The sequence below is a fragment of the Tachyglossus aculeatus genome (assembly GCF_015852505.1).
Source record: "Tachyglossus aculeatus isolate mTacAcu1 chromosome 12 unlocalized genomic scaffold, mTacAcu1.pri SUPER_6_unloc_1, whole genome shotgun sequence".
Taxonomy (NCBI): Eukaryota; Metazoa; Chordata; class Mammalia; order Monotremata; family Tachyglossidae; genus Tachyglossus; species Tachyglossus aculeatus.
Genome location: NW_024044828.1, coordinates 20437506 through 20462870, shown reverse-complemented (window position 1 = coordinate 20462870; position 25365 = coordinate 20437506). Strand labels below are relative to the sequence as shown.

Genomic DNA, 25365 nt, shown 5'->3' with positions numbered 1-25365 from the left:
GAAATAGCCCGGGCTTGGGAGGCAGAGGTTCATTCATTCAGTCATTCATTCATTTGTATTTAATAATAATAACAATAATTATAATGGCATTTATTAAGCACTTACTATGTGCAAGGCACTGTTCTAAGCGCTTGGGGAGGTTACAAAGTGATCCTGTTGTCCCATGGGGGCTCACAGTCTTAATCCCCATTTTACAGAAGAGGGAACTGAGGCCCAGAAAAGTTAAGTGACTTGCCCAAAGTCACACAGCTGACAATTGGCGGAGCTGGGATTTGAACCCGTGACCTCTGACTCCAAAGCCCACGCTCTTTCCACACTGAGCCACGCTGCTGTATTTATTGAGTGCTTACTGTGTGCAGAGCACTGTATTAAGCCCTTGGGAAAAAAAAGTTGGCAACATATAGAGACGATCCCTACCCAACAGCGGGCTCTCATTCAGTCATATTTATTAATAATAATAATGGCATTTATTAAGCACTTACAATGTGCAAAGCACTGTTCTGAGCGCTTACTGTGCTTAGAACAGTGCTTTGCACATAGTAAGCACTTAACAAATGCCATCATTATTATTACTGTGTGCAGAGCACTGGACTAAGCGCTTGGAAAGCACAATTCGGCAACAGAGACAGTCCCTACCCAACATAATAATAATAATGATGGCATTTGTTAAGCGCTTACTATGTGCCAAGCAGTGTTCTAAGCGCTGGGGAGGATACAAGGTGATCAGGTTGTCCCACGGGGGGCTCACAGTCTTCATCCCCATTTTACAGATGAGGTAACCGAGGCCCAGAGAATAATAATAATAATAATGATGGCATTTATTAAGCACTTACTATGTGCAAAGCACTGTTCAAGCGCTGGGGAGGTCACAAGGTGATCAGGCTGTCCCACGGGGGTTTCACAGTCTTCATCCCCATTTTACAGATGAGGTGACTGAGGCCCAGAGAAGTGAAGCGACTTGCCCAAAGTCACACAGCTGACAAATGGCTGAGCTGGGATTTGAACCCATGACCTCTGACTCCTAAGCCCGGGCTCTTTCCACTGAGCCCAGTCTGCTTCTCTTGGGTTTACATTGGGTTTACAGTCTAGAAGGGGGAAACAGACAACAGCTTGTGGGTTCTCCGCCACTGCCTTCATTCCGTAGTATTTATTGAGCGGTTACTGTGTGCAGAGCACTGGACTAAGCGCTTGGAAAGCACAATTTGGCAACATCTAGAGACGATCCCTACCCAACAGCGGACTCACAGTCTAGAAGTGGGGAGACAGACCTCAAAACAAGTAGATATCATCAAGCGTAACAAGCGCTTAGTACAGTGCTCTGCACACAGTAAGCGCTCAGTAAATACGATTGAATTCATTCATTCAATGAATGAATGAATTCATTCATTCAATCGTATTTATTGAGCGCTTACTGTGTGCAGAGCACTGTACTGAGCGCTTGGGAGGTCCAAGTTGGCAACATATAGAGACGGTCCCTACCCAACAGTGGGCTTTAGCATCAAAGATTTTGAACAAGTCACTTCACTTCTGTGTGCCTCAGTCACCTCATCTGTAAAATGGGGATGAAGACTGTGAGCCCCACGTGGGACAACCTGATCACCTTGTATCCTCCCCAGCGCTTAGAACAGTGCTTGGCACATAGTAAGCGCTTAACAAATACCATCATCATTTCCTCCAGGAAGCCTTCCCTGACTAAGCCATCCTCTCCTCTTCCACTCCTTTCTGTGCCACGCTTACTTGCTCCTGCATTCATCATCATCATTAATCGTATTTATTGAGCGCTTACTGTGTGCAGAGCACTGTACTAAGCGCTTGGGAAGTACAAATTGGCAACATATAGAGACAGTCCCTACCCAACAGTGGGCTCACAGTCTAAAAGGGGGAGACAGAGAACAAAACCAAACATACTAACAAAATAAAATAAATAGAATAGATATGTACAACTAAAATAGAGTAATAAATATGTACAAACATATATACATATATATATATATTTATATACATTCATCCTCCTTCTGTGCCCAACCTGATTAACTGGTGTCCACCCCAGTGCTTAGTATAGTGCCTGGTGCCCAATAAGTGCTTAAAAAATACCACAGTTATTATTACCATCGCCCTGTGGCTGCCCCACTATCATCAATCATCATCATCATCAATCGTATTTATTGAGCGCTTACTATGTGCAGAGCACTGTCCTAAGCGCTTGGGAAGTACAAATTGGCAACACATAGAGACAGTCCCTACCCAACAGTGGGCTCACAGTCTAAAAGGGGGAGACAGAGAACAAAACCAAACATACTAACAAAATAAAATAAATAGAATAGATATGTACAAGTAAAATAAATAAATAAATAGAGTAATAAATACGTACAAACATATCTACAGGTGCTGAGGGGAAGGGAAGGAGGTAAGATGGGGGGGACGGAGAGGGGGACGAGAGGAAGGAAGGGGCTCAGTTTGGGAAGGCCACCTGGAGGAGTAACTTTTCTTGTAATCCTTAAATCAATCAATCAATCAATCAATCGTATTTACTGAGCGCTTACTATGTGCAGAGCACTGTACTAAGCGCTTGGGAAGTACAAATTGGCATCACATAGAGACAGTCCCTACCCAACAGTGGGCTCACAGTCTAAAAGGGGGAGACAGAGAACAGAACCAAACATACCAACAAAATAAAATAAGTAGGATAGAAATGTACAAGTAAAATAAATAAATAAATAAATAAATAAACAGAGTAATAAATAAAGCATTTGATGTTCTATTTATTCTATTTATTTTATTTTGTTAGTATGTTTGGTTTCGTTCTCTGTCTCCCCCCTTTTAGACTGTGAGCCCACTGTTGGGCAGGGCCTGTCTCTAGATGTTGCCAACTTGTCCTTCCCAAGCGCTTAGTCCAGTGCTCTGCACACAGTCAGCGCTCAATAACTACGATTGATGATGACGAGGAGGTGAGCTTTCAGCAGGGCCTCATCGGCGGGCGGGGCATTCGCGTGACGTCACCGACCGGCGGCGCCGCCGCTCATCATCGGTGGGCGGCGCCGCTCGCGTGACGTCATTGTCCGACGGCGCCGCTCCTCATTGGCGGGAGGGCGCTCATCGGCGGGCGGGAGCCGCTCGCGCGACGTCACCGTCCGGCGGCGCCGCCGCTCATCATTTGGTGGGCGGTGCCTCTCGCGTGACGTCACCGCCCGGCGGCGCCGCCGCTCATCATCGGTGGGCCTTACCGCCTTCCCCTCCCCACAGCACCTGTATATATGTATATATGGTTGCACATATTTATTACTCTGTTTATTTATTTATTTATTTATTTTACTTGTACATTTCTATCCTACTTATTTTATTTTGTTGGTATGTTTGGTTCTGTTCTCTGTCTCCCCCTTTTAGACTGTGAGCCCACTATCGGGTAGGGACTGTCTCTATGTGATGCCAATTTGTACTTCCCAAGCGCTTAGTACAGTGCTCTGCACATAGTAAGCGCTCAATAAATACGATTGATTGATTGATTGATTGATTGGGCGGCGCCGCTCGCGTGACGTCATTGTCCGACGGCGCCGCTCCGCATTGGCGGGAGGGCGCTCATTGGCGGGCGGGAGCCGCTCGCGCGACGTCACTGTCCGGCGGCGCCGCTCATTGGCCGGCGCCGCCGCTCATCATCGGTGGGCGGTGCCTCTCGCGTGACGTCAGCGCCCGGCGGCGCCGCTCATTGGCTGAAGCCCGCGCGACGTCCCCGTCCGGCGCGTGTGGCGCGCGGGGCTTCTCTTCCGGCGGGCGCGAGGCCTCATGGCGGCCGTGGCTGAGGCGAGCGGGGGGCGTCGACGGAAGCGGCGGGGCCCGGGGGGCGAGGGGCAGCGGCCCGCCCCCGCGCCCGCCCCGAAGAGGCGGAAGGCCGGGGGCGTCAGCTTCGGCCCCCAGCACCTGGCCGAGACCAGCTGCTACGTGGAGGGCGGGCTGCGCAAGGTGCGGCCCTACTTCTTCGACTTCCAGACGTACTGCAAGGGCCGCTGGGTGGGCCGCAGCCTGCTGCACGTCTTCCGCACCGAGTTCCGCGCCCACGGCGCCCGCTACTACCGGGCCGCCGCCCGCGCCGGCCGCCTGCGCCTCAACGGGGAGGCCGTCACCGACCTCCAAGTCACCCTCAAGGTGGGACGGAACGGCGGCGGCCACAACAGGAGCGATGATGATAATAATAACAATCGTAATAAGGCTACTTGGGAAGCGCTGACTATGTTCTAAGCGCTGGTATATGTCCGTCAATCAATCAATCAATCGTATTGATTGAGCGCTTCCTAGGTGCAGAGCACTGGACTAAGCGCTTGGGAAGTCCAAATTGGCATCACACAGAGACAGTCCCCACCCAACAGTGGGCTCACAGTCTAAAAGGGGGAGGCAGAGAACGTGTACATATGTTTGTACAGATTTATTACTCGATTTATTTTACCTGTACCTATCTATTCTGTTTATTTCGTTTTGTTCTCTGTCTCCCCCTTTTATCATCATCATCATCAATTGTATTTATTAAGCGCTTACTATGTGCAGAGCACTGGACTAAGCGCTTGGGAAGTCCAAATTGGCATCACACAGAGACAGTCCCCACCCAACAGTGGGCTCACAGTCTAAAAGGGGGAGGCAGAGAACATGTACATATGTTTGTACAGATTTATTACTCGATTTATTCTACCTGTACCTATCTATTCTGTTTATTTCGTTTTGTTCTCTGTCTCCCCCTTTTATCATCATCATCATCAATTGTATTTATTAAGCGCTTACTATGTGCAGAGCACTGTACTAAGGGCTTGGGAAGTCCAAATTGGCATCACACAGAGACAGTCCCCACCCAACAGTGGGCTCACAGTCTAAAAGGGGGAGGCAGAGAACGTGTACATATGTTTGTACAGATTTATTACTCGATTTATTCTACCTGTACCTATCTATTCTGTTTATTTCGTTTTGTTCTCTGTCTCCCCCTTTTATCATCATCATCATCAATTGTATTTATTAAGCGCTTACTATGTGCAGAGCACTGGACTAAGCGCTTGGGAAGTCCAAATTGGCATCACACAGAGACAGTCCCCACCCAACAGTGGGCTCACAGTCTAAAAGGGGGAGGCAGAGAACATGTACATATGTTTGTACAGATTTATTACTCGGAGGCAGAGAACATGTACATATGTTTGTACAGATTTATTACTCGATTTATTTTACCTGTACCTATCTATTCTGTTTATTTCGTTTTGTTCTCTGTCTCCCCCTTTTATCATCATCATCATCATCATCAATTGTATTTATTAAGCGCTTACTATGTGCAGAGCACTGGACTAAGCGCTTGGGAAGTACAAATTGGCATCACACAGAGACAGTCCCCACCCAACAGTGGGCTCACAGTCTAAAAGGGGGGAGGCAGAGAACATGTACATATGTTTGTACAGATTTATTACTCGATTTATTCTACCTGTACCTATCTATTCTGTTTATTTCGTTTTGTTCTCTGTCTCCCCCTTTTATCATCATCATCATCATCATCAATCGTATTTATTGAGCGCTTACTATGTGCAGAGCACTGGACTAAGCGCTTGGGAAGTACAAATTGGCATCACACAGAGACAGTCCCCACCCAACAGTGGGCTCACAGTCTAAAAGGGGGAGGCAGAGAACATGTACATATGTTTGTACAGATTTATTACTCGATTTATTTTACCTGTACCTATCTATTCTGTTTATTTCGTTTTGTTCTCTGTCTCCCCCTTTTATCATCATCATCATCAATTGTATTTATTAAGCGCTTACTATGTGCAGAGCACTGTACTAAGGGCTTGGGAAGTACAAATTGGCATCACACAGAGACAGTCCCCACCCAACAGTGGGCTCACAGTCTAAAAGGGGGAGGCAGAGAACATGTACATATGTTTGTACAGATTTATTACTCGATTTATTCTACCTGTACCTATCTATTCTGTTTATTTCGTTTTGTTCTCTGTCTCCCCCTTTTATCATCATCATCATCAATTGTATTTATTAAGCGCTTACTATGTGCAGAGCACTGGACTAAGGGCTTGGGAAGTCCAAATTGGCATCACACAGAGACAGTCCCCACCCAACAGTGGGCTCACAGTCTAAAAGGGGGAGGCAGAGAACATGTACATATGTTTGTACAGATTTATTACTCGATTTATTCTACCTGTACCTATCTATTCTGTTTATTTCGTTTTGTTCTCTGTCTCCCCCTTTTATCATCATCATCATCATCATCAATTGTATTTATTAAGCGCTTACTATGTGCAGAGCACTGGACTAAGGGCTTGGGAAGTCCAAATTGGCATCACACAGAGACAGTCCCCACCCAACAGTGGGCTCACAGTCTAAAAGGGGGAGGCAGAGAACATGTACATATGTTTGTACAGATTTATTACTCGATTTATTCTACCTGTACCTATCTATTCTGTTTATTTCGTTTTGTTCTCTGTCTCCCCCTTTTATCATCATCATCATCATCAATTGTATTTATTAAGCGCTTACTATGTGCAGAGCACTGGACTAAGGGCTTGGGAAGTCCAAATTGGCATCACACAGAGACAGTCCCCACCCAACAGTGGGCTCACAGTCTAAAAGGGGGAGGCAGAGAACGTGTACATATGTTTGTACAGATTTATTACTCGATTTATTTTACCTGTACCTATCTATTCTGTTTATTTCGTTTTGTTCTCTGTCTCCCCCTTTTATCATCATCATCATCAATTGTATTTATTAAGCGCTTACTATGTGCAGAGCACTGGACTAAGGGCTTGGGAAGTCCAAATTGGCATCACACAGAGACAGTCCCCACCCAACAGTGGGCTCACAGTCTAAAAGGGGAGGCAGAGAACATGTACATATGTTTGTACAGATTTATTACTCGATTTATTTTACCTGTACCTATCTATTCTGTTTATTTCGTTTTGTTCTCTGTCTCCCCCTTTTATCATCATCATCATCATCATCAATTGTATTTATTAAGCGCTTACTATGTGCAGAGCACTGGACTAAGGGCTTGGGAAGTACAAATTGGCATCACACAGAGACAGTCCCCACCCAACAGTGGGCTCACAGTCTAAAAGGGGGAGGCAGAGAACATGTACATATGTTTGTACAGATTTATTACTCGATTTATTTTACCTGTACCTATCTATTCTGTTTATTTCGTTTTGTTCTCTGTCTCCCCCTTTTATCATCATCATCATCAATTGTATTTATTAAGCGCTTACTATGTGCAAAGCACTGTACTAAGGGCTTGGGAAGTACAAATTGGCAACATATAGAGACAGTCCCTACCCAACAGTGGGCTCACACATCATCACAACATCCCCTCCCCACAGCACCTGTACATATGTATATATGGTTGTACATATTTATTACTCTATTTTACTTGTACATATTTATTCTATTTATTTTGTTTTGTTAATATGTTCTGTTTTGTTGTCTGTCTCCCCCTTCTAGAGTGTGAGCCCGCTGTTGGGTAGGGACCGTCTCCACATGTTGCCAACTTGGACCTCCCAAGCGCTTAGTACAGTGCTCTGTGCACAGTAAGCGCTCAATAAATACGATTAATAATAATAATAATAATAATAATTTGCCCTTCCCAAGCGCTTAGCCCAGTGCTCTGCACATCATCAATCGTAATACTAAAATACTTTTAGGCTGGGAGCCCACTGTTGGGTAGGGACCGTCTCTAGATGTTGCCAGTTTGCCCTTCCCAAGCGCTTAGTACAGTGCTCTGCACACAGTAAGCGCTCAATAAATACGATTAATAATGATAATAATAATTTACCCTTCCCAAGCGCTTAGTCCAGTGCTCTGCACATCATCAATCGTATTTATTGAGCGCTTACTATGTGCAGAGCGCTGGACCCTGCACATAGTAAGCGCTCAATAAATGTGATTGATTGGTACCCCCACGCCTTATTTCCTTCCCCTCCCCACAGCACCTGTGTGTGTGTATAATAATAATAACGGCATTTATTAAGCGCTTACTATGTGCGAAGCGCTGTTCTAAGCGCTGGGGTGGTTGCAAGGTGATCACGTTGGCCCACGGGGCTCCCAGTCTTCATCCCCATTTTACAGATGAGGCAACTGAGGCCCAGAGAAGTGAAGTGACTTGCCCAGAGTCACACAGCTGACCATTGGCGGAGCTGGGATTTGAACCCATGACCTCTGACTCCAAAGCCCGGGCTCTTTCCGTTGAGCCATGCTGCTTCTCTACTGTTTGTACATTCAGTCGTGTTTATTGAGCGCCCCCCCCCCCCACGCCTTATTTCCTTCCCCGTCCCACAGCACCTGTGTGTGTGTATGTATGTTTGTACATTCAATCGTATTTATTGAGCACCCCCCACGCCTTATTTCCTTCCCCTCCCCACAGCACCTGTGTGTGTATGTATATGTGTGTGTGTGTATATATGTTTGTGCATTCAACCTCCCATTCACCCCTCACATCCAAGCCGTCACCAAAACCTGCCGGTCTCAGCTCCGCAACATTGCCAAGATCCGCCCTTTCCTCTCCATCCCAACCGCTACCCTGCTCGTTCAAGCTCTCATCCTATCCCGTCTGGACTACTGCACCAGCCTTCTCTCTGATCTCCCATCCTCATGTCTCTCCCCACTTCGATCCATACTTCATGCTGCTGCCCGGATCATCTTTGTCCAGAAACGCTCTGGGCATGTCACGCCCCTCCTCAAAACTCTCCAGTGGCTACCGATCAATCTGCGCATCAGGCAGAAACTCCTCACCCTGGGCTTCAAGGCTGTCCATCCCCTTGGCCCCTCCTACCTCACCTCCCTTCTGTCCTTCTCCAGCCCAGCCCGCACCCTCCGCTCCTCTGCCCCTAATCTCCTCACCGTTAGGCCTCATTCTCGCCCGTCCCGCCATCGACCCCCGGCCCACATCCTCCCCCTGGCCCGGAATGCCCCCAATCCCTCTGCCCATCCACCAAGCTCGCTCTCTTCCTCCCTTCAAGGCCCTACTGAGAACTCACCTCCTCCAGGAGGCCTTCCCAGATTGAGCCCCTTCCTTCCTCTCCCCCTCGTCCCCCTCTCCATCCGCCCCATCTTACCTCCTTCCCCTCCCCACAGCACCTGTATATATGTTTGTACACATTTATTACTCTATTTATTTTACTTGTACACATCTATTCTATTTATTTTATTTTGTTAGTGTGTTTTGTTTTGTTCTCTGTCTCCCCCTTCTAGACTGTGAGCCCACCGTTGGGTAGGGACCGTCTCTATATGTTGCCAACTTGTACTTCCCAAGCGCTTACTACAGTGCTCTGCACCCAGTAAGCGCTCAGTAAATACGATTGACTGATTGATTAAGTGACTTGCCCAAAGTCACACAACTTGACAATTGGCGGAGCCGGGATTTGAACCCATGACCGCTAACTCCAAAGCCCGGGCTTTTTTCACTGAGCTACACTAGTGCCGGTCCCATAGTAAGGACTTAGTAAATAATAATAATAATGGCATTTATTAAGCGCTTACTATGTGCAAAGCACTGTTCTAAGCGCTGGGGAGGTTACGAGGTGATCAGGTTGTCCCACAGGGGGCTCACAGTCAATCCCCATTTTACAGATGAGGGAACTGAGGCGCAGAGAAGTTAGGTGACTTGCCCAAAGTCACACAGCTTGACAATTGGCGGAGCCGAGATTGGAACCCATGATACTGACTCCAAAGCCCGTGCTCTTTCCACTGAGCCACGCTGCTTCTCAAATGGCATTAAAATCCCTCCAGAAGAAATACCGCTGATTGATTGATTGATTGATTGATCGGGGTGGGGGTGTCGGGATTCCCCACCGACCCGCCCGTCTCTCCCCGGCAGGACAACGACTTCCTGCAGAACAGGGTGCACCGGCACGAGCCCCCCGTGACGGCCGAGCCCATCCGCGTGCTGGCCGAGGACGAGGAGGTGGTGGTGGTGGACAAGCCGTCGTCCATGCCGGTCCACCCCTGCGGCCGCTTCCGCCACAACACGGTCATCTTCATCCTGGGCCAGGAGCACCAGCTGACGGAGCTGCACCCGCTGCACCGCCTTGACCGGCTCACCTCCGGGGTGCTCATGTTTGCCAAGACGGCCGCCGTCTCCGAGCGCATCCACGAACAAGTGCGCGAGCGGCAGGTGAGGACCCCCCACCCCCACCCCGCTCTGACACTCAGGGACCGGGGGCATGTATGAATTCATTCATTCATTCATTCAATTGTATTTATTGAGCGCTCACTGTGTGCCGAGCACTGGACTAAGCGCTTGGGAAGTACAAGTTGGCAACATATAGCGCTTAGTCAAGTGCTGTGCACACAGTAAGCGCTCAATAAATGCGATTGATATAGAGACAGTCCCTTAACCAGTCAGCCATCCTGATTCATTCATTCAATTGTATTTATTGAGCGCTTACTGTGTGCCGAGCACTGGGCTAATAATAATAATAATGTTGGTATTTGTTAAGCGCTTACTATGTGCAAAGCACTGTTCTAAGCGCTGGGGGGAACACAAGGAGAAGAGGTTGTCGCATGTGGGGCTCACAGTCTTAATCCCCATTTTACAGAGGAGGGAACTGAGGCACAGAGAAGTGAAGTGACTTGCCCAAGGTCACACAGCAGACATATGGGGGAGGCGGGATTCGAACCCATGACCTCTGACTCTCAAGCCCGCGCTCTTTCCACTGTAAGCACTTGGGAAGTCCAAGTTGGCAACATCTAGAGACGGTCCCTACCCAGCAGCGGGCTCACAGTCTAGAAGGGGGAGACAGGCAATGAAACAAAACATATTAAGTAAATAAAATAAATAGAATAAATATGTACAAGTAAAAGAGAGTAATAAATATGTACAAATATATATATATATATATATATATATACAGGTGCTGTGGGGAGAGGAAGGAGGTAATGCCGGGGGGATGGAGAGGGGAAGGAGGGGGCTGAGTGTGGGAAGGCCTCCTGGAGGAGGTGAGCTCTCAGTAGGGCCTTGAAGGGAGGAAGAGAGCGAGCTTGGCGGATGGGCAGAGGGATTGAGGGCATTCCGGGCCAGGGGGAGGACATGGGCCGGGGGTCGACAGCGGGACAGGCGAGAACGAGGCCTAACGGTGAGAAGATTAGCGGCAGAGGAGTGGAGGGTGCGGGCTGCGATGGAGAGGGACAGAAGGGAGGTGAGGGAGGAGGGGGTGAGGGGATGGATGGACAGCCTTGAAGCCCAGGGTGAAGAGCTTCTGTCTGATGCGTAGGTTGATTGGTAGCCACTGGAGATTTTTTGAGGAGAATTGAGGGGAGCAGGATATGGGACCCCCACCCCCCGCCCCCCGCCATGGCAGGTCCTGGGGCTATCTCAGTGCCAAAGTCATTGAGGGCAGGGAGTATGTCTGTTTGTTGTTGTATTGTATTCTCCCAAGCGCTTAGTACAGTGCTCTGTACACAGTAAGCACTCACTAACCAGCGTGGCGTTGTGGGAAGAGCCCAAACCTGGGAGTTAGAAGGTTATGGGTTCTAATCCCGGCTCTGCCACTTGTCTGCTCTGTGGCCTTGAGCAAGAAGCAGCGTGGCTCAGTGGAAAGAGCCTGGGCTTCGGAGTCAGAGGTCATGGGTCCAAATCCCGGCTCCGCCAATTATCAGCTGGGTGACTTTGGGCAAGTCACTTGACTTCTCTGGGCCTCAGTTCCCTCATCTGTAAAATGGGGATTAAGACTGTGAGCCCGCCTTGGGACAACCTGATCACCTTGTAACTTCCCCAGCGCTTAGAACAGTGCTTAATAAATGCCATTATTATTATTATTATTATTATTATTATTATTATTATTATTATTATTATTATTACTCTCTGGGCCTCCGTTCTGTTACCTGTCAAATGGGGATGAAGACTGTGAGCCCCCTGGGGAACAGGGACTGTCTAACCCGATTTGCTTCTGTCCACCTCAGTGCCTAGTACAGTGCCGGGCACATAATAAGTGCTTAACAAATGCCGGGGGACACAGACATGGGCTATTTATTTGTTCTATTTATTTATTTTATTTGTATATATTCTGTTTTATTTTGTTGATATGTTTTGTTTTGTTGTCTGTCACCCCCTTCTAGATTGTGAGCCCGCTGTTGGGTAGGGACCGTCTCTATATGTTGCCAACTTGGACTTCCCAAGCGCTTAGTCCAGTGCTCTGCGCACAGTGAGCGCTCAATAAATACGATTGAATGAATGAGTGAATATAAATCAGTAAATCTCCGATGTGTTCAGATAAGTCCTGTGGGGCTGGGAGGGGGGATGAATAAAGGGAACGAGTCGGGGCAACGCAGAAGGGAGTGGGAGAAAAGCAAAGGAGGGCTTAGTCAGGGAGGGCTTCTTGGAGGAGATGTCCTTTCAATTGGGTTTTGAATCTGGGGAGAGTCAGTGTTTCTCAGATATGAGGAGGAAGGGCATTCTAGCCAGGGGCAGAATGTGGACGAGGGGTCAGTGGTGAGCTAGACGAGACAGGTAGACTATGTCCCCTCCAAGTTTAGGAGGGAGAGAGGCCGGGGCCGGAGTGGTCAGGCAGGGAGTGGGCTTGGGGCAGTGAGGGTGACTGGGCCGAGCCTCCGATTTTTGCACCCCCCCACCCCCCGATTTTGCAGCTGGAGAAGGAATACGTGTGCCGGGTGGAGGGTGAATTCCCCGAGGGAGAGCTGACGTGCCAGGAGCCCATCCTGGTGGTGTCCTACAAGGTGGGCGTCTGCCGGGTCGACCCTCGGGGCAAGCCGTGCCGCACCGTCTTCCGGAGGCTCAGCTGCAACGGGCGGTCCAGCGTGGTGCTCTGCCGGCCCTTGACGGGCCGCACCCACCAGATCCGCGTCCACCTCCAGTACTTGGGGCACCCCATCCTCAACGACCCCATCTACAACGCGGCGGCCTGGGGGCCCGCCCGCGGCCGGGGCGGGCGCGTGGCCAAGACGGACGAGGAGCTGCTGCGGGACCTGCTGGCGGAGCACCGGGCCCGGCAGAGCCTGACGGGGCTGGGCCCGGGCGACGACGGCGACGGCGACGACGACGACGATCTGGGTCCCGCGGCGCCCTCGGCCGAGCGGGAAGGTCACCGGCCACCGCCCCCCGGCCCGGACGCGGAGCGGGGGGACGTGGACCCCTTGTGCGAGGAGTGCCGGCTGGCACGGCCCGACCCCTCGCCCCAGGAGCTGGTGATGTACCTGCATGCCAGTTGCTACAAGGGGCCGGGCTTCGAGTACTCCTCCCCGCTGCCGGCCTGGGCCCAGGATGACTGGCAGGAGGACTCGGGGCCGCCGCGGTCCGGTTCGGCGTCGCCCCGTGACCCCTCACCCCCCGCTGGCCCGGCGGGGGACGGGGGAGAGGAGCTGGGGCCCGACGCCCCCTGACTCCTTCCCCTCCACCCCCAGCTTGCAAATACACCTCTGTGCCGGCCACCCCCTGCCCTCGTGTCTGATTATTAATGATGGGATTTGTTAAGCACCGAGCACCGTAGGAGACGCAAGGTAATCGGATCGGACCCGGTCCCCGTCCCACAGGGGACTCGCGGTCTAAGGAGGAGGAAGAACCCATTTTGTAGGTGAGGAAACTGAGACACTGGAGCTTCGAGTGACTCGTCCAACTCTGCACACAGTTAGGCGCTCAATAAGTACGACAACTGAATGTATGAATCCCAAAGCAGGCAGGAGGCAGAGCTGGGATTAGAACCCAGGCCCGATGGGATCTTTCCACTTCGCCATGCTGATTCTCTCTTGGATGCCCCGCCAGGATTTCCCTTCTCCATCCACTGTTCTTTCCTCACTCGGACCCTTCAGTTTCCGCCGGCCCTTCTGTCCGCCGGATGATGTTCACCGGACACCGGGGTTGGCCTGATCCTGAGCCCTAGTAGCAGTAGTAGTCATATTAATAACAATAACGATGATGGGATTAAGCATTTACTTTGTGCCGGACACTGTACAAAGTGCTGGGGTGGATACAAGCCAATCAGGGTGGACACAGTCCCTGTCTCCCGTGGGGGTCCCAGTCTCAATCCCAATTTGTATCTGCTGTAGCGTTTGGAACGGTGCTTGGCGCATCTTAACTGCTTAACAAATACCACAGTTAGTATGACCAGTCGTATTTATTGAGCGCTTACCGTGTGCTGAGCACTGGACTAAGCGCTTGGGAAGTACATGTTGGCAACATATAGAGACGGTCCCTACCCAACAGTGGGCTCACAGTCTAGAAGGGGGAGACAACAAAACCAAACATATTAGCAAAATAAAATATGATAGATATGTGCAAGTAAAATAAATAGAGTAATAAATATGTAGATATATACAGGAGACCTAGAGGCTTTTACTCCAGTCTGTTCTGCTTCCTGAGAACCCAGCAGCCAACCGACCTACCTGCAGGAAGGAAAGGCCTGAAGGAAAGAGGTGCGGGTGGGTGGAGGGTGACAGTAATCGACTGGGTTCGGGCAGGGGGACGGAGAGGGGACATTGCCCGGTAAAGCGGTGGGCCACAGGCAGAAGGGGTCTTCGGACGTGATCGTAAAGCGAGAGGCAGTTTTGCCTAACGGGTAGAGCACGGCCCTGGGACTCCGAGGACCTGGCTTCCGATCCCAGCTCGGCCACTCACCTACTGCGTGATCTTGGACAAAAATGGGGATCGAGACAGCCCTGCGTGGGACAGGGACTGTCCGACCTGATTAGCTTGTTTCTACTCCCAGCGCCTGGCACACAGTAAGTGCTTAACAAACACCACTTAAAAAAAGAGGGAAACCCTTGGCCGGAGTGGTCCCAGGGGAGAGGGGGTGGGAGCTGCAATAATCATCATCATCATCATCATCATCAATCGTATTTATTGAACGCTTACTACGTGCAGAGCACTGTACTAAGCGCTTGGGAAGTACAAATTGGCAACATCTAGAGACAGTCCCTACCCAACAGTGGGCTCACAGTCTAAAAGGGGGAGACAGAGAACAAAACCAAACATACTAACAAAATAAAATAAATAGAATAGCTATGTACAAGTACAATAAATAGAGTAATAAATCTGTACAAACATATATACATATATACAGGTGCTGTGCTGAAGGGAAGGAGGTAAGATGGGGGGGATGGAAAGGGGGACGAGGGGGAGAGGAAGGAAGGGGCTGAGTGTGGGAAGGCCTCCTGGAGGAGGTGAGCTCTCAGCAGGGCCTTGAAGGGAGGAAGAGAGCTAGCTTGGCGGATGGGCAGAGGGATTGGGGGCATTCCAGGCCCGGGGGCGGACGGGCCTGGAATAATAATAATAATAATATAATAATAATGATGGCATTTATTAAGTGCTTACTATGTGCAAAGTACTGTTCTAAGCACTGGGGAGGTTACAGTTAGATCAGGTTGTCCCATGGGGGGCTCAGAGTCTTAATCCCCATTTTACAGATGAGGGAACTGAGGTACAGAGAAGTGACTTGCCCAAAGTCACACAGCTGACAATTGGCAGAGTGGGGATTCGAACCCATGACCCCTGACTCCAAAGCCCGGGCTCTTTCCACTGAGCCAGGCTGTAACCAGGATGCTCCGGATTGGGGCAGTTTGGGGCAGAAGGACAGGTTAAGTTGGAGAGGAAGGGTGGCGTGGTGGAAAAATCATCAAGGAGGGGTGGCCTTGAGGGGTCTCTTAGTCCTAGTAGCTCAATCCCCATTTGTATCTACCAAAGCACTTAGAAGAGTAACAAGTACTCTAAGTAACAATAATAATTATTATTATTATTAAGTACCACAGTTATTATTAGTATGAGTGCTTATTGAGCGCTTATTGGGTGCAGAGTAATGTCCTAAGTGCTTGGAAGAATACAACACAACAATAAGCAGACACATTCCTTGCCCACAATGAGTTTATAGTCGAGAAAGGGACACAGGCATTAATATAAATACATTATATTATAAATACCACTAAAAATATCTAATAAATACTATTAATTCTGCCAATTCTCCATCAGAGTTAGTAACCTGAGAGACAGGTCAGGGACAGGAGCTTCTCGCTGTCTACTAGAGTGCCTGACCTCTCACTCCCAAGGTTACCCCTGGTATTTAATTTAAGTCCCAAATACTTCTTAGCGCCGGGATAGATACCAGATAATCAAGCAATCGTATTTATTGAGCGCTTACTGTGTGCAGAGCACTGTACTAAGCGCTTGGGAAGTCCAAGTTGGCAACATATAGAGACAGTCCCTACCCAACAGTGGGCTCACAGTCTAAAAGGTCTATAATCCGATGGGATCGGACACAGTCCTGCCCCTTAGGGGCTCACAGGCTAAGGAAGAGCAGGAATTTTATTCCCATTTTAGTATTAATAATAATAATTGCATATGTTTTCACTTACTATTTGCCTACTTACTGTCTACTTTTGGCATAGGTACAAGATAAGCAGATCAGACCCGATCCTTGTCCCACATGGGGTTCACAGTCTTAAGCGGAGGAAGAACAGATAGATGGGAGACAAATAATGACATACATTACAGCTATTTTATACTTATCCTTCCTATTTCATATTTATATTACTGTCTCTCTCCCTCTAGGCTGTAAGCTTGTTATGGGCAGAAGAACATGTCTGCTAACTCCGTTGTACTCTCCCAAGGGCTTAGTACAGTACCCTGCACATAGTAAGCGCTCAATTAATAATAATAATAATGGCATTTATTAAGTGCTTACTTTGTGCAAAGCACTGTTCTAAGCGCTGGGGAGGTTACAAGGTGATCAGGTTGTCCCGTGGGGGGCCACAGTCTTAATCCCTATTTTACAGATGAGGTAACTGAGGCATGGAGAAGTGACTTGCCCAAAGTCACACAGCTGACAATTGGCAGAGCCGGAATTTGAACCCATAACCTCAGACTCCAAATAATAGTAATAATAATGATAGCATTTATTAAGCGCTTACTATGTGCAAAGCACTGTTCTAAGCGCTGGGGAGGTTACAAGGTGATCAGGTTGTCCCACGGGGGGCTCACAGTCTTAATCCCCATTTTGCAGATGAGGGAACTGAGGCGCAGAGAAGTTAAGTGACTTAACCAAAGTCACCCAGCTGACAGTTGGCGGAGCCGGAATTTGAACCCATAACCTCTGACTCCAAAGCCTGGGCTCTTTCCACTGAGCCACGCTGCTTCTCAATAAATAACATTGATTTGATTTAAAAAATGTGTTGGCAATAAGGGAATTTTTTTTATACTTCACCCTTGAAATTTCCCCAGAAAATTCTCCCTCCGTTTCCTCCCTTACCTGCAAATTCTCCCTCCCACCTCTCTCTTTCCTCCCTTCCCCACTATACCCTCCCAACTTTTCCTCCATCCCTTTCAACCTCTCCCACAATCAGTCAATCATCCGTATTGAGTGCTTACTGTGTGCAGAGCACTGTACTAAGTGTTTCGGAGAGTACAATCGAACAAGAGGTTTTTTTATGGCATTTATTAAGCGCTTACAACGTGCAAAGCACTAGTTCTAAGCGCTGGGGAGGTTACAAGGTGATCAGGTTGTCCCACGGGGGGCTCACAGTCTTAAACCCCATTTTACAGATGAGGTAACAGGCACAGAGAGGTTAAGTGTCTTGTCCAAAGTCACACAGCTGACAATTGGTGGAGTCGGCATTTGAACCCATGACCTCTGACTCCAAAGCCCGGGTTCTTTCCACTGAGCCATGCTGCTTCCCTTGGTAGCCATGTTCTCGTGTCCAAAATGAGCTCACTCTCCCTCCACGTTTCATAGCAAATTTTAACCCTGATTAATTTAAAGGGCCCCATAAATGGATTTGGGAGCAAATTAAACCAAAGTGGCCTTTGGGAGGCCAAATGACTCGATTTAGATGAGCATATTTTGGACACATCATCAGGAGGACTAATTCCCTGGAGAAGCCACTATCAATCAATCAATCAATCGTATTTATTGAGCGCTTACTGTGTGCGGAGCACTGTACAAAGCGCTTGGGAAGTCCAAGTTGGCAACATCTAGAGACGGTCCCTACCCAACAGTGGGCTCACAGTCTAAAAGGGGGAGACAGAGAACAAAGCCAAACATACTAACAAAATAAAATAAATAGAATAGATATGTACAAGTAAAATAAATAGAGTAATAAATATGTACAAACATATATACAGGAATGAAGCACTGTTCTAAGCGCTGGGGGGTTACAAGGTGATCAGGTTGCCCTCCGCGGGGCTCACAGTCTTCATCCCCATTTTACAGATGGAACTGAGGCCCAATCAATCAATCAATCAATCAATCGTATTCATTGAGCGCTTACTGTGTGCAGAGCACTGTACTGAGCACTTGGGAAGTACACTAATGCTAGGAAAAATCCAGGGAAAACGTGGAAACTGCTAGATGGATAGAGACCACAGCGACGATAACGGAAGAACCGTTAGGTTGTGGATTATGGCAGAGGACAGGACGTTCTGGAGAAAGTATATCCGTGGAGTCGCCAAAATCGGAAACTACTAGATGGAACTTGATAATAATAATTTAAAAAATCGCTTTAGCTCTGTTCAAGTGACTAATACAGAGTCTGGCTATCAAATTCATCTCTAGGATTCTGATTCCACCACTTGGAAGCAGAAGACAATTTTCCGAAATCACTTCCCCCTCTCACCCCTTGAAACTTCCTTAGCTCAAGGAGGAGAAATAGACTTTCCCAAAGTGATTGCTGTGGCGGATTCACTCGATCGTATTTACTGAACGCTTACTGTGTGCAGAGCACTGAACTAAGCACTTGGGAGAGTACAATGTAACAACAGGAACGTTTAGCAGACCTAACTTTGAAAAAAAATGGAAATGACAGGGATAAAAATGGGACAGCAAGGTACTTTCTGGAGAGAGAAGTCAAAGTCAGACCAATTACCTCAGTTTCGTGAATTCTTCCCCACAGGCCTGTCCTTCAGGATTTTTCTCCCTGTCCCTAAGGCCCCTGCTGGGATAATAATAATAATGGCATTTATTAAGCGCTTACTATGTGCATAGCACTGTTCTAAGCGCTGGGGGGTTACAAGGTGATCAGGTTGTCCCACATGGGGCTCACGGTCTTCATCCCCATTTTACAGATGAGGGAACTGAGGCACAGAGAAGTTAACTTGCCCAAAGTCACACAGCTGACAGTTGGTGGAGTAGCATTTGAACCCATGACCTCTGACTCCAAAGCCCAGGCTCCTTCCACTGAGCCATGCTACTTCTCTGACTAGTAGTCATGATAGGATTTGTTAAGCGTGCCGAGCACTGTTCTAAGCGCTGGGGGGGAATACAGGGTAATCAGGTTGTCCCACTTGGGGCTCCCAGTCTTCAGCCCCATTTTCCAGATGAGGGAACTGAGGCCCAGAGACGTGAAGTGGCTTGCCCAAAGTCACACAGCAGGCAAGGATAAACTCAAGAGGCTTCAACTACGCTAAGAGCCCGGGCTTTGGAGTCAGGGGTCACGGGTTCAAATCATACTCTGCCAATTGTCAGCTGGGTGACTTTGGGCAAGTCACTTCACTTCTCTGGGCCTCAGTTCCCCCATCTGTAAAATGGGGATTAAGGCTGTGAGCCCCCCGTGGGACAACCTGATCACCTTGTAACCTCCCCAGCGCTTAGAACAGTGCTTTGCACATAGTAAGCGCTTAATAAATCCCATTATTATTATTATTATTACTAACTAATCTTTAATCCCGTCCCCGTTCACCAGAACTAAATATAGATTCTTGCAGGGACCGGCTCTATATGTTACCGACTTGTACTGCCCAAGCGCTTAGTGCTCCCAGACTGAGCCCCTTCCTTCCTCTCCCCCTCGTCCCCCTCTCCATCCCCCCATCTTACCTCCTTCCCTTCCCCACAGCACCTGTATATATGTATATATGGTTGTACATATTTATTACTCTATTTATTTATTTATTTATTTTACTTGTACATTTCTATCCTATTTATTTTATTTTGTTGGTATGTTTGGTTCTGTTCTCTGTCTCCCCCTTTTAGACTGTGAGCCCACTGTTGGGTAGGGACTGTCTCTATGTGTTGCCAATTTGTACTTCCCAAGCGCTTAGTACAGTGCTCTGCACATGGTAAGCGCTCAATAAATACGATTGATTGATTGATTGATTGATTCCTCTCCCCCTCGTCCCCCTCTCCATCCCCCCATCTTACCTCCTTCCCTTCCCCACAGCACCTGTATATATGTTTGTACAGATTTATTACTCTATTTAGTTATTTATTTATTTTACTTGTACATATCTATTCTATTTATTTTATTTTGTTAGTATGTTTGGTTTTGTTCTCCGTCTCCCCCTTCTAGACTGTGAGCCCACTGTTGGGTAGGGACTATTTCTAGATGTTGCCAATTTGTACTTCCCAAGCGCTTAGTCCAGTGCTCTGCACATAGTAAGCGCTCAATAAATACGATTGATGATGATCATGCAGTGCTCTGCGCACAGTAAGCGCTCAATAAATGCGATTGAATGAATGAATTCCAAAGCGGGAGGCTAAAAGAAAAAAAAACACAGACGACGAGGATGGGATTCGAACCCACGCGTGCAGAGCACAATGGATTAGCAGTCCATCGCCTTAACCACTCGGCCACCTCGTCACACAAACCTTCCGTTTCCTACGGGCTATAAGAACCTAACCGGACGTAACGCGACGTAACGTCCCGGGCGCCGCCATATTGTACGGAAAACTGCAGTTGGCCCGCCTCGTACGGCCTCGTCACACAAGCCTTCCGTTTCCTACAGGCTATAAGAAGTCTAACCGGACGTAACGCGACGTAACGTCCTGGGCGCCGCCATATTGTACGGAAAGCTGCAGTTGACCCACCTCGTACGGCCTCGTCACACAAGCCTTCCGTTTCCTACAGGCTATAAGAAGTCCAACCGGACGTAACGTCATGGGCGCCGCCATACTGTACGGAAAACTGCGGTTGGCCCACCTCGTATCACCATCATCATTATCAATCGTATTTATTGAGCGCTTACTGTGTGCTGAGCACTGGACTAAGCGCTTGGGAAGTACAAATTGGCAACATATAGAGACGGTCCCTACCCAACAGTGGGCTCACAGTCTAAAAGGGGGAGACAGAGAACAAAACCATACTAACAAAATAAAATAAAGAGAATAGACATGTACAAGTAAAATAAATAAATAGAGTAATAAACAAAACCAAACATACGAACAAAATAAAATAAATAGAATAGATATGTACAAGTAAAATAAATAAATAGAGTAATAAATATGTACAAACATATATACATATATACAGGTGCTGTGGGGAAGGGAAGGAGGTAAGATGGGGGGGGGATGGAGAGGGCCGCCACACCGAACTGATTGTCCCTCAAAGCTCACGGGAGGAGAAAAGAGGGAGAAAACGAAGGGACTGGGGGCGGTGGATGCCCGGGGACGTTTATTTTTTTAAATAAAAAAAATTAAAAAATGTCCCCCTCTCCATCCCCCTCATCTTCCCTCCTTCCCTTCCCCACAGCACCTGCATATATGTATATATGTTTGTACATATTTATTACTCGATTTATTTATTTTACTTGTACATATCTATTCTATTTATTTTATTTTGTTAGCATGTTTGGTTTTGTTCTCTGGCTCCCCCTTTTAGACTGTGAGCCCACTGTTCGGTAGGGACTGTCTCTAGATGTTGCCAACTTGTCCTTCCCAAACGCTTAGTACAGTGCTCTGCACCTAGTAAGCGCTCAATAAATGCGATTGATTGATTGATTAAAGACGTGTATATATTCAGTATTCATTTATTCATTCAATCGTATTTATTGAGCGCTTACTGGGTGCAGAGCCCTGGCCTAAGCGCTTGGGAAGGACAAGTCGGCAGTAGTAATAATAATGGCACTTGTTAAGCGCTTACTATGTGCAAAGCACTGTTCTAAGAACTGGGGGGGATACAAGGTGATCAGGTTGCCCCACATGGGGCTCACAGTCACGTGAGAACAGTGCTTTGCACATAGTAAGCGCTTAACAAATGCCATCATTATTATTATTATTAGAATCTTCAAAGCCCTACTGAGAGCTTACCTCCTCCAGGAGGCCTTCCCAGACTGAGCCCCTTCCTTCCTCTCCCCCCTCTCCATCCCCCATCTTACCTCCTTCCCTTCCCCACAGCACCTGTATATATGTTGGTACATATTTATTACTCTATGTATTTTACTTGTACATATCTATTCTATTTATTTTATTTTGTTAGTATGTTTGGTTTTGTTCTCTGGTTCCCCCTTTTAGACTGTGAGCCCACTGTTGGGTAGGGACTGTCTCTATATGTTGCCAACTTGTCCTTCCCAAGCGCTTAGTCCAGTGCTCTGCACCCAGTAAGTGCTCAATAAATACGATTTATTGAAGACGTGTATATATTCAATATTCATTCATTCATTCAATCGTATTTATTGAGCGCTTACTGGGTTCAGAGCCCTGGCCTAAGCGCTTGGGAAGGACATGTCGGCAATAATAATAATAATAACAATAATGGCATTTGTTAAGCGCTTACTATGTGCAAAGCACTGTTCTAAGTACGGGGGGGGATACAAGGTGATCAGGTTGTCCCACATGGGGCTCACAGTCATGGGGCAACAGATAGAGACGGTCCTTACCCAACAACGGGCTCACAGTCAGCGCTTAGAACAGTGCTTTGCACATAGTAAGCGCTTAACAAATGCCATCATTATTATTATTATTAGAATCTTCAAAGCCCTACTGAGAGCTTACCTCCTCCAGGAGGCCTTCCCAGACTGAATAATAATGATGGTATTTGTTAAGCGCTTACTACGTGTGAAGCACTGTACTAAGGGCTGGGGGGGGGGGGCGGGGGGCTACAAGGTGATCAGGTTGTCCCGCGTGGGGCTCACAGTCTTCATCCCCATTTTACAGATGAGGTAACTGAGACACAGAGAAGTTCATTCATTCATTCATTCGTATTTATCTTACCTCCTTCCCTTCCCCACAGCACCTGTATATATGTATATATGTTTGTACGTATTTATTACTCTATTTATTTTATTTATTTATTTATTTATTTTACTTGTACATATCTACCCACCCAATAGTGGGTAGAGTGGGTAGTGGGGACCCAATAGTCCCTACCCAATAGTGGGCTCATCCATCCATCCATTCATCCATCCATTCATTCATTCATTCGTATTTATTGAGCGCTTACTGTGTGCAGAGCACTGTACTAAGCGCTTGGGAAGTACAAGTCGGCAACACATAGAGACGGTCCCTACCCAACAGCGGGCTCACAGTCTAGAAGGGGGGGACAGACAACAAAAGCAAAACATATTAACAAAATAAAATAAATAGAATAAATACGTACAAATAAATAAATAAGTAGAGTAATGAATACGTACAAACATATATACAGGTGCTGTGGGGAGGGGAAGGAGGTAAGATGGGGGGATGGAGAGGGGGACGAGGGGGAGAGGAAGGAAGGGGCTCAGTCTGGGAAGGCCTCCTGGAGGAGGTGAGCTCTCAGTAGGGCCTTGAAGGGAGGAAGAGAGCTAGCTTGGCGGATGGGCAGAGGGATTGGGGGCATTCCAGGCCCGGGGGAGGACGTGGACCGGGGGACGACGGCAGGACATATTCAATCGTATTTATTGAGCTGTACTAAGCGCTTAGTACAATTCGGCAACGGTCCCTACCCAACAACGGGCTCACAGTCTAGAAGGGGGAGACAGACCGCAAACCAGAACCAGTAGACAGGTGTCAATACCATAAGAATAAATAGAATTATAGCTACATACACATCATTAATAAAAACAGAGTAATTCATTCAATCGTATTTATTGAGCGGTTACTATGTACAGAGCACTGTACTAAGCGCTTGGGAAGTACAAGTCGGCGACCTATAGAGACGGTCCCTACCCAACAACGGGCTCGCAGTCTAGAAGGGGGGAGACAGACAGCAAAACAGAACAAATAGACAGGTGTCAATACCATCGGAATAAATAGAATTATAGCTATGTACACATCATTGATAAAATTAACAGAGTAATAAATATGTACAAATAAAATAGAGTAATAAATATGTGCAAATAGACACAAGTGCTGTGGGGAGGGGAAGGGAGTGAGGTAGAGGGAGGGAGGGCAGGCGATGGGGAGGAGGAGAGGGACCGTTTCTATATGTTGTTGATTGTACTTCCCAAGCGCTTAGTCCAATGCTCTGCACACAGCAAGCGCTCAATAAATACGACTGAATGACAGTAAAAAGAGAGGGGGGCTGTGTGACCTTGGGCAAGCCACTTAACTCCCCCTCCTCCCCCTCTCCATCCCCCCCGCCTTACCTCCTTCCCTTCCCCACAGCACCTGTATATACGTATGTACGTGTTTATTACTCTATTTATTGATTTCACTCGTACATATTTATTCTATTTATTTTATTCTGTTAATATATTTTGTTTTGTTCTCTGTCTCCCCCTTCTAGACTGTGAGCCCACTGTTGGGTAGGGACCGTCTCTATATGTTGCCAACTTGTACATCCCAAGCGCTTAGTCCAGTGCTCTGCACACAGTAAGCACTCAATAAATACGAATGATTGATTAAATACGATTGAATGAACGAATGAATGGATGAATGAATGAATGGATGGATGGATAGATGGGTGAATGAATGAATGGATGGATGGATGGATGGATGGGTGGATGGATGAGCCCACTGTTGGGTAGGGATCGTCTCTGCACACAGTAAGCGCTCAATAAATACGATTGAATGAATGAATGAATGGATGGATGGATGAATGGATGAATGAATGGATCGATGGATGGGTGGGTGAATGAATGAATGAATGAATGGATGGATGGATGGGTGGATGAATGAATGAATGGATGGATGGATGGATGGGTGGGTGAATGAATGAATGGTTGGATGGATGAAGGGATGGGTGGATGGATGAGCCCGCTGTTGGGTATGGACTGTCTCTGCACACAGTAAGCGCTCAATAAATACGACTGACTGAATGAATGGATGAATGAATGAATGAATGGATGAATGGATGAATGAATGGATGGATAGATGGATGGATGAATGGATGGATGGATAGCTGGGTGAATGAATGAATGAATGAATGGATGGATGGATGGTTGGATGGATGAGCCCGCTGTTGGGTAGGGACCGTCTCTGCACACAGTAAGCACTCAATAAATACGATTGAATGAATGGATGAATGAATGGATGGATGGATGGGTGAATGAATGAATGGATGGATGGATGGATGAGCCCACTGTTGGGTATGGACCGTCTCTGCACACAGTAAGCGCTCAGTAAATACGAATGAATGGATGGATGGATGGATGGATGGATGGATGAATGGATGGATGGATGGATGGATGGATGGATGGATGGGCCCGCAGTTGGGGAGGGACCGTCTCTATACGTTGCCAACTTGTACTTCCCAAGCGCTTAATACAGTGCT

At 47.7% G+C, this 25365-nt stretch overlaps 1 protein-coding gene and 1 non-coding gene across 2 annotated transcripts; one reads left to right on the top strand and one right to left on the bottom strand.

Annotated features, from left to right (window-relative positions):
• Positions 1 to 3780: 3780 nt before the first annotated feature.
• On the top strand, positions 3781 to 13552 carry RPUSD2 (RNA pseudouridine synthase domain containing 2). The gene is made up of 3 exons (XM_038741087.1): positions 3781 to 4140; positions 9842 to 10138; positions 12610 to 13552. Exons 1-3 carry the CDS (start codon positions 3781 to 3783, stop codon positions 13360 to 13362), a joined length of 1410 nt encoding a protein of 469 aa, XP_038597015.1. The 3' UTR covers positions 13363 to 13552.
• A 6904-nt stretch (positions 13553 to 20456) lies between these two features.
• On the bottom strand, positions 20457 to 20538 carry TRNAS-GCU. Its single transcript has one exon. It is a non-coding gene; the product is annotated as a tRNA-Ser (tRNA).
• Between the last annotated feature and the right edge of the window lie 4827 nt (positions 20539 to 25365).